The sequence below is a fragment of the Tyto alba genome, unplaced genomic scaffold (assembly GCF_018691265.1).
Source record: "Tyto alba isolate M040663 unplaced genomic scaffold, T.alba_DEE_v4.0 Super-Scaffold_1, whole genome shotgun sequence".
NCBI lineage: Eukaryota > Metazoa > Chordata > Aves > Strigiformes > Tytonidae > Tyto > Tyto alba.
The window spans coordinates 28,594,263-28,608,579 of NW_024881261.1; the positions used below are offsets into that span (position 1 = coordinate 28,594,263).

The following is a 14,317-nucleotide window of genomic DNA, read 5'->3' on the forward strand; positions in this document are numbered from 1 at the left end:
AAGAAAAGCTTCTTCTGAATACTAACACCTTTTTTTTTTTCCGCCCCCAATTATTCCAAAACTGAAGTGAGAAATGGAACCAGCCAGTAGTGGTACCGGCAGGTCCCTTGCCCTGCAGCCCTGTGGCTGGGCTCTAGCACGCTACCTCTGTTGTCAGTTTGTGCATCCTTGTTTGGTGGAAGTCTGGTTGGAAAACTGATGCCTTTCTAATTAGAAAATACTGCTCCCTTAAGCTATCATAAACTGGTGGGTTCAAGTTTCACAGCGGACTTGGTATGTCTACTGAAGTCACAACAGGTCCTGTAACTGTCCTAAGAGCACAACTAAATTGTTGCTGAGTAGTTTTGCTCACTTAGAGAAACAGTTTGTTAAACTTGGTTTGAGTTAAAACAAATGGTTTAAGTTCTGTGTGCTCTTCAGTTGCTAATAGAATATTTTGTAATAAGTGATTTAGGACTAAATCTAGAGTTTTATGCAATTTGAAACAGGAGTCTGAGGAACATGGTGTGTGGATTACTTTTTTGGGTTCTGGGGTAAAAGAGAAAACATGATGCAGCGTTACTTAATACATAACCATCATATGTTATGCTTAATATAGATAAACTGACTTTGCTTTTGTTCTGATTTGCAGGAATTCTTTGTCAAAACTAATGTATATCTATCTACAAAATTGTGCCTACAAAACTGTTTCACAAGTACAAGCTAAACTAGAAACAGGCATTTTTAGTCAAGAAGTGTTCTAGTTTCCCACCTCAACAGGCTAAATTTTCATGTGGATATATGTTCGGTTCTGGGAATTATCTCAGCTTTTCTCCTATACTTGTGTGTGAAGTACTAGGCTAAACCTTGAGCTATGTAATCTTTTGTTGTGGTATGTACTTTCAAGTGTATTAGTAAATCCTTAAAGAATTCGGTGGCTGTTGAAATAAGTTTAGAATCTGTTTTCTTACAGACAGTTTTACCTAATGGTATCTCTTAATCTCCACTGAATATGTTTGAAGTTCTTCCCCAGTGTTTACGTTGCCTCTGATGCCTGGTCAGTGAAGTATCACTGCCTTGATTTGTAAAAGCAGCAAGAATTTTTTCATACTGTATTTTAGGATTTACCTATATTGGAGTCACTTGTGACAGCAAAGACTAATGACATGAATTTTAATCTGCCTTCTGCCCATTTAAATTTGTCTGTTTTATAAATAGAAATTTCCTAAATAAACGTTTCTGAAAAAGCACACTTAATGACTCGATAATATATGGTAGTCTGAATCTACTGATTTTTATTGCTCTAGCAGTGGACAGGCCAAAAAACTTAAAAATAAATGCTAACTTTCTTGTCACTACTCTGATTTTTGCTCAGTGCCCTCAATTTAACTGTTCATGAAGCTCCTTTGCTGCATGCTCACCCTCTGCAGTCTCTACATGAAGATATTCTGACTTCTACCAGTGGTACAATGAAGCTGTATGCACAGTAGGGAGCAACCTGCTCAAGTGTTTTCCAAACTGATGTTATTTTTTTTAACATTGCAAGACAAAGTAATGATCCAAATCTGTTTTGATATGATTAGGTAGAGCTGCCACAGCCACATAATGGCTACTAGCAGGTTTCGAGCAGTAACACCAAGCAAAAAAAAAAAAAATTATTTGCAAGTATGCATTACAACTACGAAGATACTTTCTGAAAGCTCCAAATTGTTTTTCATGAGGCTCAGTTGACTTGCTCTGCTGATGAAGAGAAAACCAGCAAGTTTCTCGGCTCCATGGGACTTGGTTTGCTGCATTGTTACCTGTTTTGCTTTGCTGTAACACAGAATGAAACTTCCAGAATCCTAATATTAACAGAATAAAAATCTGACCTTAAAGTCTCGTTCTGTAGTTGCTGTTTGAATAACTCTTTGAAGTTCTTTTCTTAATGTTTCAATTAGATCTAAGCATATGAGAAACAGGAGTATACTATTCCCCTTGGATGAAGACTATCCCTAAAGAGGATAAAAGTTTCAATATTAGATATTTTTGCTAATGAAGAGGTCTGGGACTACAAACAGCCGAATTGCTGAATTGGGCATTCTAAATTAGTCCTGGATTAAAAATAGATTTCTTTGAGATCAGTGTTTGATAACGTTGAGAAACAGAGTATAAGAAAGATGGGAAGGGCATAATAGTATCACCTCTGTCTGCCTCCTTTCTTCAGAAGCCTGTGACATTCATTCTTGAGTAGTGATGCAAAACTTATTGAAGAGCCTTCATGGACATCTGTACTTTACTATCAGTGTAACTGGTTTATTTGGGTTACATTTATCAGTGTAATGGGTTGGTTTGATCAAAAGATTAAAAGCTTCCATTGGAGAGACACTTAAAATTAACCTTTGGAAAAGAGAGGCATTAGCATATTTTCAGAAGTGAATTGTCAATTAGCTAATCACTAATAAAGGTCTTGTTATTGAATGTCTACCAGAATTCAAGTGCTGCTCTTTGGGTCCCTTTCTCTTGCTTCTCTGTTTCCAGTTGGAACTGGGCAAAGGCCAGAAACTATCTTTCGGTCTGAATCTCAAAGGAAGACTCCCCACCCATCCTTGGCATGTGAAAGTTTTTTATCCCAATGATGCAAGTTCCAAGTCAAAACTCTTTCAGAGTCCTTGCCATCCATAGAACAGTGTGGACTGTTTGTCATGCAAACACCCGCTTTATTATGTTCTGCATAAGACCACAAACTGGCCACTGTCCTGGGAACTTCAATGGAGAGTTTTAATACACACACAAAAAGACCTATGTCTTAAATTCCATAGACCAAATGCTTTCTTGGTAGTTGTAAAATAATTAACAGTATTGGAGGCAATAGAATAACAGCTTTTTGGCTTTGATAGTAATTGATCCCCAGTATTCCTAGATTTAATTTGTTTGAGAGAAACAACTTCTGCAAAGGTAGTAAAACTTCATGGACCAGGAGTAACAGCTGTTAAATTATTTCTGCTTCTTTTTACCTCTTTGCTTATAGAGCTCTATTTTGGATAGCAGCCAGTGTATGCTAGTTGGAAGGTGAGACAGCAGGTTTTATTACATGAGTCAGTCCCAAGTGTTAAAAATCTGAGTACACTAAGAAATAAAACAGATGTGGGTTCTTTTTCTGGCTGTTCTCAATTCTGGCTTCTGTGGATAGAAGCTTTATACCATAAAAGTATTCAAATTAATAGATTACCTATGGAGTTTATCTTCTAACAAGTATAATAACTCAAGGACCACATACATACTATCTAAAAGTAGTGTGGCAGTGGTAGGATATTGAGATTTCAAAAGTTTGGAATCTTATATTCCAGTCATTGAATGCTGGCAAGGCACTACTCAAAATCAGACTTGCATACAAAGGTTTTCATGAAGTTACAGCAGCATGTTTATTTTTTTAAAGTTTAATCTAGAAATTTTTATTTTGTACTACAGCCTTCTGTTGTAGATTGACATCTAAGCTTATCTTTTGGTTAAAGATAAGCTATTGGCAACTGGGACGTACTTCTTAAAAATTTCACTTACATTGTAAATGATATTTTCATCTGTAAACAGCTATTGATTATACTAGAGAGAGGAATATAATATACAATACTGAATGAATTTATGCAGAAGTACTAGTGCAAAGCATTTACTGTATATTGCATGAGAGCATGGCATGCAAGCGCTATGGTGCTTCAGCTGCTCCAACAACCAAGAAGCTGTTCACAAGCTACAGCCCTGGACTACGCAGCACAAAGGGTTGGACTGGAAAAGGATTGAGAGGCATTTAAGATCTTTTTCTGTTTCTAACAGTTAACACTATACACTTTTATTGTTTGAAATGACCTTTTCAGTATTTGTAGTTAATTCTGATTTGAAACTTTAGTGTTCTTCCCGAGCATTAAAATGTAGTGCATATTTAATGCAACTCTGTTCACAAAGGAGTAAATGTGGATTTCTGTCTCTTAAAGGAGTGCATTGCAAAACTTTGTTCAAAGGGTAAAAAGCGTTTAAGGTGAAGGGTTAGGTTCAGTCACCATTAACTTTCAGTGTGATGGCACCAGCCTGTTCTGCTACACCTTGTCTCCCACAGAGGCTGTGTGGTGGTCATCTACGTTTCCCATCAGGTTTGCCCCTGCACACCCTCGCCCAGGAGAAAGTGCGTCACAGAGCTGGATAGTGGAGGGGAACAGGGAGCTTGCTGTAAAAGAGGCTGTTGGGCAGATGCAGGACAGGGGCAGGAGGAGGGAACATCAGTGAATGAAACTGCACTGGGTTTGAGGAGGGAGTTAGGTAGATTTAGAGAAAGCACTCTTTGTCAAAGGAACCTGATGTATAGAGGAAAAGAGTTAGGGCAAGGTGGTGTATGTGTTCCTTTGCTGCTTGTATTGAATGCGATGGTAATGAAAGGAAGGGAACATGGAGGAATAATTGCCTGGGGAGAGGGAAAGAAGCAAAGCTGTAAGATCACTTTTTTCTAATTCCTGAGATAAAGAAACCCAAACTGTTCTAAATTTGAGGGCTGCTTCCTTTACATACCCTGACCCTTCTTGATTTCAGTTGCAAAAAAAAAGACAATAACAACAAAGGGCAATATCAATACTGAGCATGAGAGACAATTCTTTGTCATGGGAGCATTTCATCTATCCTGTCCCCTGCTGCCTTCTTTCTGGGTGGGAGGCTGGGAGAGCATTTAGCTGCTCTGGGGGGTGGCTTGCAGGAGAAGAGGCAGTTCAGGCTTGCCGGATGAATAGAAATGCATCGGTTGCGTGGTGTAAAGGCAGCTGTGTCCATCACCCTTGGGGATATGCAGCTATTTGTAACTTCCTTAATGGGCTGTGTGGCCAGCTCAGCTGAAAGTTGTTGGGTTCATAGCATAGCTTATGTTTCTTCTCTGTAATATACCTTTTCCTTGTGGGTGAGAGGAGAGCAGAGATGGAATGAACATAAAGCAATTCGGTTGGAGGATTTTTCCTGTCATGGTCCCTTATTCTCAGGTTAGAATAGATACAGAATTAAGAACAGAGCTCTGTTCAGTCAAAGCCACAGATGAATCTTGGTCTTTGTGGTATAAAATTAGAGAGGCTGTTGGCTTAACTTGCTTCCTAGATTGTCTTTAAATAAAAGGACCATGTTCTGAATGGGGTAGATTTTCCTACCCATTAGGAATAAAATATCTCTAAATAAGTAATTGTTGCAGCTTTGTAGAAAACAACTTCTGCCTATGTCCTTAGAGGACCATGGCTATAGAAAAACACCACTGTCTTTATCAAATAAAAATCATGGTAACTAGTGGTCAACAGTGAAAACAATTTTAAAGAGCATTCCAGCATTTATTACACAATTTTTATTTTTTTTTTTTTTTAGATATCACATACCAGTTTTTGCAGGCTTTGTCAGGCAAGTTATTGTGTTATTTGTTCTGCCCACAGCTTGTGTTGTGTTGACTGCTGGTCAAATGATCTCAGCTTTTACTGTGGGCTAGATCAGGGGAAGATACTGAAGGGCTTAAGAGCAAGCTGTATTAGATTTCCGCCGTTCTTTTCCATAGCAATTAGTTGAATTCCCTTTTTGTTGGGAAGACCCATCTTTAATTCTGTCTGATAAGTTGATGTAGGACCATAAAACTTGCTGTGGTCTCTAAGAAGCAGGGGAAGCTGGAGTTTGTGTGTTTTTTTTTTTTTTTCAGCTCTGGTCTAAGAGGGTAGAAGGGTGCTTGTGCTTGGTGATGGTTTGTGGATTTTTTTTTGTTTGTTTGTTTTTAGGAAAAGCTCAGAAGCTTTGCCCCCAAGGCTTTATTTTTTAATTCTTTATAGTTTTCAAAGAAAACCGTGTTTCTGAAATACAATTGCTGGGATCTTTGACTTTACAAATTACTTGTGTGACTTATTCTTCAGGTTACTATCGTACAGAAAGAGATAAGGGGACACAGTATGAGCTGTTTTATAAGAAGATGGATGGCATGGAATACAGGCATGTCACCTTGTTCCGACCTTTTGGACCCCTCATGAAAGTGAAGAGTGAAACGGTCGATATTTCTAGATCAATCATTAACATTATTGTCCCTCTTGCTGGAAGAACTGAGGCATTTGCACAATTTATGCAAAACTTTAGGTAGGTGCATGAGATTATGTAGTGAGCTATATTGCTGATTTTCAGTATTTTGTTTCTGCTTCGAAATGAGTTTCTGTTCTGGTGGATTTGCAACAGAACTAATGATTCCAACATTGTGTGCAACTGCCTTGGGATGTTTGTAATTGAACCTTTTGTATGGAGAAAACATTCCTTCTAAGATGATTTAAGAGATTCTCAAATTGCACCAAAACCCCTTTCAGACTGAATGCCAGGGTCATTGTGAACCCGGACACAGATGGTCTTAAACATTATTTTTGTATTTACATCAGCTTTTGCGTTCCTGTTTATAAAATAAGGTGTTGGAATGAGACACACAGTATTGGAACCTTCTGATTCAAATGGGAAAGATGGGGAAGGAAGAGGGAAAGCATCTTCCTTATTGTCTTTGGAAGCTAGTTCAAGTTAATGAGAATGGTTAAATCTGCTAATGCAGTAGCTTTTAAGTACCTGAAACTTCTGTTGTGTTGCAATTGTTAATGTCCACTTATCTTTGTCCTTATAGGGATGTGTGTATTCATCAGGATAAGCGTGTTCACCTCACAGTGGTGTATTTTGGACAAGATGGGCTATCAGAAGTAAAAAGCATCCTAGAGTCTGTAGCTAGGTAAGTGTGTTGATCCAATATCAGTCAATACTAACAATATTGATTGGCATTTAAAATGGATTTTAAAAAGAATGAAATAATAAAAATAATAAGTTTATAGTCCATTACAGGTTAATAGGGAAAGTAAGCTTTATTTACAGTACACTCTATTTCGGTTGGCATTTTACAGCTTAAGTTGCAAAAGTCTCCTGAAGACTACTAAAAATCAAGTTATAGGCCAAAAGAGACTCACAGCAGTGGCTTTGAGGTTTCTATCTGACAGTCCAAAAACCAACAGGGATGAGTTTTGCAGTGAATATTCAGTCATGCTAACAGACTGATCAGAATTAAAGTTCTGTGGAACTGGGATGTACCTTTCAATAGTTCTTTCACTGGACAATCAATTTTATTTAATGATAAGAAAGAGAAATATAGTCAAAGTAGACTGCTGAGTCTTGAGAAGTTAAGCTTTTCCCTCTATTCCCTAGGTACTAAGAAATTAGGCCCCTACTCTCTGCTACAAAACAGCTTTAAACACGGCTTCATCGTGGTTGTCTCAGCAAGTAACATTACAGTAGTACAGATGCAGAGTTTCCAAATGGTGCTTTTTTCTTTTTTTTTTTTTTTTCTTTCCCCAGAGGAATGGGACAGGTAATAGCATCCATAACCCTGTAGCTAAGGGCCACCTTCTCTGCGCTTGTCCCGTCACTGGGAGCCTGTTACCCTTGTTAGCCAAGAACAGGCTGGGCTCTGGCCAGGGCTCTGCTCGATGAAATGTCTGAGGCGTAGGCTATTGTGTCACTGGCTTAAAATGTGATGGCGAGTTGGCCTGGCGTGCACAGACATCTTCTAGGAAGGGAGGAGTGCTGCTGCCTTCCTCCTGCAGAGCCTCCCCGGCACCTCGCTGGCCGAGTGCCGGCCGCCGCTCTGCCGCCTGCCGAGCTCCCCGTGAGATGTCCTCTTCTCACAGCAGGGAGTCGGATTCAGTGCTGTGGACACACTGGGCATTTATCTAGTTCCTAATCTTCTTAGTGGTGCTACTGTTGAGTATCTGCACTCTGTTCTCTGCAAGCATTGCCTTCTGAAGTGTCTCCAAAGTAGACGCTTAATTTTACTTGAAGATATTCTCCGGGTGTATTTCCGGTCTTCCTTTGCTGATTCTTCCCTCTTCTGCAGTGAGTACAGACATGTGTGATACTGGTATGAAATGGCAAAGAGAAGCAAACTGTCTGGGTTAGGGTGGCATCACCACACAGATGGCCTTTTGCCTCCTGAGTTTGGTGATGCCAGGACTCTGGCTTTCCGTTTGCCCTCCTCTCTGATGCAGTGAAGATGGAGATACTGCTCTGTTAGTCAGGACTTCTTAGTTTGTGGGGACAAGTTTTAGATGGCGTGGTAGTTTCAGAGAAGGCTTTACTTCATGTCAGTTGCCAAAAGGCCTTTTTAATCTGTCTGAATGACTAAATGCGAAGTGAAGTAAGGCTGAGGTCCATCTTTTTACAGTGTCTCAACTCTGACACTTAAAATAGACAACTAAGTGGAACAGTTATTTTTTTCTCATCCTGATGATATAACTGTTTTTTTTAAAAATTTCCGGAATGAAATTACTGTAAAATGCTGAAAAAGTATAAATGACCATTCTGCCACACACATGGATTTATTTTGGGTTTGGCTCTGTTTTTCTTCTAGAGAAACTAACTTCCACAATTACACGCTTGTCTCTCTGAATGAGGAATTTAACCGAGGCCGAGGACTTGACATGGGCGCCAGAGCCTGGGAAAAGGGCGAGGTCCTGATGTTCTTCTGTGATGTCGATGTTTATTTCACAGCCGAGTTCCTCAACAGTTGTCGCTTAAATGCTGAACCTGGTATGTTCCTTTACAGTTGCTGTAACCGAGTTCTGTCATCTTGTTTGGCTCAAAATGACCTGGATTGAACATACAGAAAACTAAATTGGGTGGTGGAGCTTACTCTGTACCGTGCACCTAGGAAAATGAAAAATACTCTGTGCACAAAAGACAATAATATTTAGACTGAGAAATAACTTTTGCCTTAGTGTAGCTTGTTTTAAGAAATCATTGTCTTTTTTGTACAATAAGTACAATTTTCACATTTTCTTAAGATTTGGTTGTCTAAAAGAAAGCTGGACAGTTTAATTGCTTTAACAATTAGACTGCATGTAAATTTGTATAACAAAACCCAGTGTATGGTTGAAGATGATTTTGTTACACTAAAATCTCTTAACAAGTTTGGTTTATGCCTTCTCACGCTTGTATGGCCAGGACACATCACATATGAATGGTATTCCATAGAGCTACACAATGTGCTCCTTACAGAGTCTGAGCTAACGTTCCACATTTACTTCCCAAGCTCTAAAATCTTCTGACCACTTTTCTCAAGTTTGTATGAAGCTTGCTTGTTCTACAAGCTTCTGCCAAGAAGGATAAACTTTGAGTTAACAAGCATGCTAGTTAAGACCTTCTCCTGTCAAACATTTGTTTGGGTTCTTTTCTTAATGCTTCCTCTTGTTCCAGATTTGTTGCAGCCAGAAACCATTTTCTCCAAATGTCAATTTGGAATGAATAGATACTTTTTCTTCACATAATAAACAGGCAAGAAAATCTTCTATAAGCCAGATATTTGGATTCTATTTCTTGCTTTTTCTTTTATTTCTGCCTGTATCTGCACTTCATGAAATGAGTTGTATATATAAATGGAAAAACTTTGGAGAGGAGCATCTTGTGAGCTTTCACAAAGAAGGGAGCTTGAGAGACTGCTTGACAATTCATACTGACAGTTTGTCACCTTTGCTTCAAGTGAGATCTGAAAATGCTTCTCACACATTCAGAATTCATGCCCAAATCAGGGTACTGAGTATTCTTGTGGGCTGTCATCAACATCTTTGCAGCACTGGCAGTGCAAGAGATCCTTGAAAAATACTTATCTGGCTTCTGTAATAGGCATAGAACTGGTGTCACAGCAGAATCAGGATACTCATGATGCTTAATGTGCTTGCAGGACATCCTGAATGTACATGCTTTTAAACTCTTATGCAAAGAGGCAATAAAACTCAAGCTATGCAAGGTGTTACTTGGACTTGGTTATTTCTTAGTGTTACTGCATACCATTATTGCTGGGATTTTTCACTGTCATCTAATGTGATACTGTGCTTCATAATGTATATGTATAATATTTTATATCTACATAAGTATGTGTAACTGTATATGTATGTATACCTATAGAGTATATATAAGTATGCTTATATATATTTTTTTAATCTTGTGGGCTCTGCCCCACCAGATGTTATGTGCTACCTAACTGGGAAATCCTAGCAGTTAGACCTTATATTTATTTGTTTTCACTAGATGGCTAATAGCTGATATTATACATAAAGAGAATATTTCTAGTTTTCTCTTGCCTTCAGAAAGTATGCCCACGGTTAGTAACAATTACCTTTTGACTTCCAGGGAAAAAGGTCTTTTATCCTGTGGTATTCAGCCTTTATAATCCTGCTATTGTCTATGCCAACCAAGATGTACCACCCCCTGTGGAGCAACAATTGGTAAGCAGCATGATTTATTCTGGATAGAATTAGTTGTGCTTTGTATTAAAACAAAATTAAGTGTAACTTAATAGTTTGTTTGGGATATCTTATGACCTTTGGCAGTGCCTATCTAAACACTTTTCTCCATTATGTGCAAAGCACTTGGAAGAAAAGCTTATCAAACAGTACAAAACTAATTCTTAGATAAACTTAGAGTTCTACTTAGATTTTTTTTTTTTTTTAAAAAAGTGCTGTTAATCAAATTAAATTGGTAGTTCTGATCTATTGCTTAATTCTGGCTTGGAAAGCCAGTATTTTAGCAGGATAGTGGCATAACATGGCAGCAAATTTCATCCTCTGTTCCAGCAAACAAAGAAGTGGTGAAACAAGAAAAGTCTATGAATGGTGCTTGATAAGCTTCCCTCAGTATTGACTCTCTTTGCTAACTACCAAATGGTAGTTGCAGGAAGTGTGCCATGCAACTCGAGATGGGCTGAAATGTTCAGTCAGTTATTTTTTTGTGCTGTGGACAGCTGTACTCCGCAGATTGTTTCTTCACCTTTGTCATCCAACATCTGCCAGAACCACTGGCTGTTACGCTGCTAATTTCATCTTACTTTTGGGAATGATAAACTGCTTCTAGGGAAGGTTGTAGTCAAAATAATAAACAAATAGACTCTGCAAACATTCAGGAGAATAGGTCTAAGAATAATCAGCAGAATGAAGCAAGTACTGTATTTCTGGGTCTTTGTTGTCTGAAGATGGAATGGCCACGGTCAATGTCTAGCCTCATTCTCCATCAAGAGACTATGTAAATGAAATTGGGTTTTGCAGCTGGGACTTGTGAGGTAGACAGGTTTGAAGGAGAAAGAGTGCAACACAGCCTTACTAGAAGAAAAACTCTTACCCCCTACATTGTTTGCAAGGATCCTACTGAAGGTAGGAGGGAAGCTTTTGCATATGGCTTCAGGTAGTCACAGCAGAGAGGGGAGTGAGCTCCTGCCTGGCAACTCTGCTGTTTACTTTTTTGAATTGAAGAACTTGATGGTTGCCGACTTCAGTCACAAAACTTACTTTTCTTGTCATATCAGAACAAGAAGAGACAAATGTGGCCTTTAGAAACCAGGTCGGAATTGGAATATTGGGAACAGATGATTCAGTAATAGACTACCAAAAATTTACTGCTTGGTCTGAGCAGATATATAGAAAATAGAGGTGATGTGGCAGGAAGGTAAGTGTGGAAACTGCAATGAGAGTTAGTATTTGTAATTGGATGGCAAAGGGTGAAGTGAACAGCAGGTAATTAGGAAGGCCACATCTGTGCGTGTCACAGAAGTACTAGAAGTGTTATATGCTGTATCCTGCGCTGAGCAGATGATTGCAAGAGCTTAGGTTTCTACAAAACCAAGTGCAGTGTACCTCCTCCGATGTATTTTGGATTTCAAGATGATACTGTTTTAAAATTACAGGTACACAAGAAGGATTCTGGTTTCTGGCGGGATTTTGGCTTTGGGATGACTTGTCAGTATCGGACAGACTTTCTTACTGTTGGTAAGATGAAACTGTAAAAACAAAATATTTGTGTGTTTAAAAAATGATTTTCTGTTCTTATCTAATGACAGGAAAATAATGTGTTTATTTCTTTTATTATTTTCCCAAGCCCATCAGTCAGACTCGCTTGGCAAATTTGACTGAGGGGAAAAATCAGTGTTTCTAGATTTTGATGTCCCATCTGATGAGTTTTTGTTAAAAGTCACAATATTTTTTAGTAACAACATTTCGCTCTAGAACTTGTACAAATCTTTAGGGTCTTTTGTATTTTGTGACTGCCTGAATCAAATTAGTCAAGAAAAACATCCCTCAAGTAAACCACTAGCATAGAGAAGAAGCATTAAAATTCTTTCTTTTAAATAACCTTGAGTAATTCAATATAGTTGTTCGAGGCTTTAGAAATATGCTTTGGCACCCTCTTGTGGCATGCTGCTAAAACTGAGAACATCTTGATGTGCTTAAATTTGGAAGACTATCTTGAAGCTAGTCTGCCAAGGTGTAATGATACAGCTGTGTGTGCTGTATAATGGCTTGAATGCAGGCTAATTTCTAATAGCAGTCATATTTCCATGTGTATGGTACATGAAGATCTCATAATTCTAGAGTTTTGAAATTGTGCGTGAGTCTGGGTCGATTTTCACTATGGTGTCCTGGAAAGGCAAGAGAACTTAAAATGGTGGAACAAGTTCCTTTCCTTAATTCAGCTTTTTGAGTTGTGACCTATGGAGTAATTGCTCGCATTTTTAGAGAGGGCTTTTCATATGGTGCATCACTGCTTCATTTCCCAGCTGCTAAAATCCATTATGATTGCTAAAAATAACCCAAAAGCATAGCCAGTGAGGTTTGCCTACAGTTTTCCGCAGCTGTCAAATGGGATGTCATGCATAATGCGATTTGGAGACACTGTTCTAAGAGACTTTCTGAAGCCAGCAGTGCATGATCTGTGTCCTGGGCAGTTTCCACCGCAAAGGATGGGGTATGCTTGAAGCTCCTCTCCTTCAATTTGTCATGCTTTGTCATGGAGAACTTGAAGTTAATTGCCCCAGGATTCCTGGTATGTTTTACCAGATTGGGTAATACATTACACAAGGAGTGTTGCTCTTTTTGCCTTACATCTAGCCTGTGTGCCGAAATAACGTTTTCTGATATTGTTTTTATAGGGGGTTTTGACTTGGAAGTGAAAGGCTGGGGCGGTGAGGACGTTCACCTTTACAGAAAGTACTTGCACGGTGACCTTATTGTGATCAGGACACCGGTCCCTGGTCTCTTTCACCTCTGGCATGAGAAACATTGTGCAGACGAGCTCACTCCAGAGCAGTATCGCATGTGTATCCAGTCCAAAGCCATGAACGAGGCCTCTCACTCACACCTTGGGATGCTGGTCTTCAGGGAGGAGATTGAGACTCACCTCCGTAAGCAGGCTTACAGGACTAACAGCGAAGCAGTGGGTTAAATGTCACCCCTGTGACATTTGATGACTTCAAATTCACAGTGAACCAGCATCATTTTACAGCCTTAATTCAGCTTAAAAATGCAGTGCCTCTCTTTTTCAGTGAAGAAGAGTTTAGAGGGATTTTGGTTCTTGTATTTGTTTTCCGAGTAATTCTTTGACTGATGTGCTATTACCTACATATCTTGCAAGTTCAAGCACCTCAAAAAAATTGGGAAGCATATGTAGTTCAAGGAAAGTGTCTTCAGTATCAATTGAAAAAAATCAGTGGAATGTACAACTCAACACTTTTCCATGTGGTACATTTCAATTCTTATATTTGCATTATTTTAAGAATTAAATTAAATAATCTTTTGTGTTGTCTTGAGTATTTTCAGTCTGTTTGGCTCACTGCAGTGTGACTTTAGAAGGATACTATACTTACACTCCATTGTAGAGACAAGAGAAAGGTGTGAAAAATAATCTCACCGTGAAAAGTATATGGGACGCGCTGACTGGTATGCCAACTGTTGTGGTTGCTGATTTCACAGCAAGGGCTTGGTGCCACATTTGCTGTATTAACAGACATTCACATGGTTGAATGTAGAATAATTCATGTGAAAGGGGGGGGATGAAAATCTAAGTGGAATTTTAGAGCATATAATGTGATTTCACACTGCAGAAGAGACACCACCTTCTTATCTCTGTGATGGATCAGACAAGTTGGGAACGTTCCAGTTGGGTGTTTCAAGGTCTGGTCTTTTCCCACAGTAGATCCCACATCACAGAATCCCTTCTATAAAGTGGGCAATGCTATTAAACTTATTTGTTTAAAGATTTTTGGCCCCACTCCTCCTTATTCAAAGACCTTGCCTGTACATCTCATCCTTTAAGTTGAGGAACCATTATTCATTCCCATATAAATTTATTAGAGGCCTATGTGCTATTATGCCAATATTGTCCTTTTGCTTTCTTTTTCTCTTTCTGGCATTCTCCTGACATGTTTTTGGAAGGCAATCATATACTCTTAGCTGTTTCAGTGACTGTAAAAGCAAATGCTATTACCATCTTTCTTTGTACAATGCTCTCCATTCCACTG

At 38.9% G+C, this 14,317-nt stretch overlaps 1 protein-coding gene across 1 annotated transcript in view; it reads left to right on the forward strand.

Annotated features, from left to right (window-relative positions):
• Positions 1-14,055, forward strand: part of CSGALNACT2 (chondroitin sulfate N-acetylgalactosaminyltransferase 2) — a 34,942-nt gene extending 20,887 nt beyond the window's left edge. The window contains exons 3-8 of the mRNA XM_042791380.1: positions 5,874-6,090; positions 6,614-6,715; positions 8,384-8,562; positions 10,162-10,256; positions 11,708-11,789; positions 12,950-14,055. Coding sequence (XP_042647314.1) covers positions 5,874-6,090; positions 6,614-6,715; positions 8,384-8,562; positions 10,162-10,256; positions 11,708-11,789; positions 12,950-13,242 — 968 coding nt within the window. The 3' untranslated portion in view covers positions 13,243-14,055. The remainder of the gene's footprint in view (positions 1-5,873; positions 6,091-6,613; positions 6,716-8,383; positions 8,563-10,161; positions 10,257-11,707; positions 11,790-12,949) is intronic.
• Positions 14,056-14,317: the final 262 nt, after the last annotated feature.